This window comes from Spea bombifrons, chromosome 4, assembly GCF_027358695.1.
Source record: "Spea bombifrons isolate aSpeBom1 chromosome 4, aSpeBom1.2.pri, whole genome shotgun sequence".
Classification (NCBI taxonomy): domain Eukaryota; kingdom Metazoa; phylum Chordata; class Amphibia; order Anura; family Pelobatidae; genus Spea; species Spea bombifrons.
Window position 1 is genome coordinate 84,878,595 of NC_071090.1, and position 2,008 is coordinate 84,880,602.

Consider the following 2,008-nt stretch of genomic DNA (forward strand, 5'->3'; position numbering starts at 1 on the left):
TCATAAATAATAAACAATAAAAAATGGCTGGCAAGATTGCACCAATTTATTTCACCATGTCAAAATGTGCCTATATGCATATGTAATGCCTTATACCACAACAGAACACAATATATATATATATATATATATCTGTAAATATAACTGTACCATAGTATCAGACATTAGATAATAGGTTTAAACAGTCCATTCATGTGATGTCTGTATTGGAACTGTATAGTGAGACAAGCAGTATCTTTATTCATGAGGGAGCCCTGGGGCACATTACTCCAGTGGATCCTCTCAACCGAGTCTACTGGTGATGTAGTACAGCCTACATTTTTAATGCCTCTTTCTGCAAATACTAATCTACAGTATAGAAGTCTGTGCCAGTGGCTGTATAGACCTTTGTTGTGCCTTACAAACCTCCAGTATCTGGTGGATGCTGAAAGTACAGCTGCCCTGGGCCCCTATTGAAAGCTTGGGCCCTGGGCAGCTGCATTAGAGACACTTATTTCGAAGAAAGCAAATACAACACATGTACACATGTACAACACATGTACAAACAAATACACTTACAGAATATGTAGCTATGGGTTTTAGGAGGATGAAAGAGACATTTTAGAATGTATTCACTTATAAGAAGTTTATAAATTCTGTTGGTGATGTTTCTTCTAGAGAAGAAAATTGTGCTGATAAACTAATTTTGTGGCCGTAACTAATTTACCATGGACTTAATGTAACTAGGAAGTACTTTCTGTAATATTCATAAATTCCTTGATGATGAAATCTGTTCATGTTGTCTAAATAAATTCCCCAATGAATTATGTCATATGTTTTATTTGCCATATCACAGATTAACACCAGCAACAGGAATGAGCTGTGGAAATCAAACCTTTGTTGTGGAATTTATCCTTCTGGGCCTCTCCACCCAACCGAAGACTCAGATAGTGTTATTCATGGTATTTCTTACATGTTACGTGATCTCATTGATAGGTAACACAATTATTATTTGGATAAGCAAGGTAAACCCTCGGCTTCACACACCTATGTATTTCTTCTTGAACAACTTATCTCTTTTGGATATCTGGTACACAACAAACATTGTTCCCAAAATGCTTGTAAACCTTTTGTCACAGAAAAAGACCATTTCCTTTAAAGGTTGTATAATCCAAATGTTTATCCAACTCTCCTTAGGTGGGACAGAATGCTATATCTTGCTAGTGATGGCCTATGATCGGTATGTGGCTATATGTAGTCCTTTACACTACACAAGTATTATGCATCCGATTCTGTGCATTAAGATGGCAACTGGCTCCTGGATGGGAGGTCTTATTAATTCATTAATACACACCGTCTTTGCATTACACTTGCCATTCTGTGGCCCTAATGTAATTAACCATTTTTTCTGTGAAGTGCCTGCAGTACTGGATCTGGCATGCGCAGATGCCTCACTTAATAAGACTGTCATTTTCTTCTGTGCAATATTAGTGGTTATGGCCCCTTTCTTCCTTATCTTGATAACGTATGTCTACATTATTGCCAATATTCTTAAGATACGTTCTTCTATGGGAAGAAAGAAGGCCTTTTCTACCTGTGCGTCGCATGTCATTGTGGTTTGCTTGTTTTATGGTACCATCATATTTATGTACATGAGACCTGGACAAAGTCACGTTCTTAATCAAGACAAAATGGCCCCCTTGTTCTACAGCATTATTACCCCAATGCTGAATCCACTTATATACACCCTCAGAAACAAAGATGTTAAAGGAGCTTTGACGGAAACTCTTAAGAAAAAAAAAGTCTTTGCAAGAATAAAAAACAATTAGGAGGTAAACAAAAAACGGATCTATTTTTTATTGCGATTAGCCTACCAAATGTCAAAATATAGATGGTGAATTATGTTTTTTAGCTTTCAGAAAGAGATGTGGTATATTTAATTTACATCTAAAAAGTACAAAAAAGTATCTTTTAAAATAAATGCTTGTACTTATTTCATATATCTATACATTTATTGTCATTTATTATA

At 35.7% G+C, this 2,008-nt stretch overlaps 1 protein-coding gene across 1 annotated transcript; it reads left to right on the forward strand.

Annotated features, from left to right (window-relative positions):
- Positions 1–854: 854 nt before the first annotated feature.
- Positions 855–1,808, forward strand: LOC128491444 (olfactory receptor 2G3-like). Its single transcript, XM_053463765.1, has one exon. It carries the CDS (start codon positions 855–857, stop codon positions 1,806–1,808), a length of 954 nt encoding a protein of 317 aa, XP_053319740.1.
- Positions 1,809–2,008: the final 200 nt, after the last annotated feature.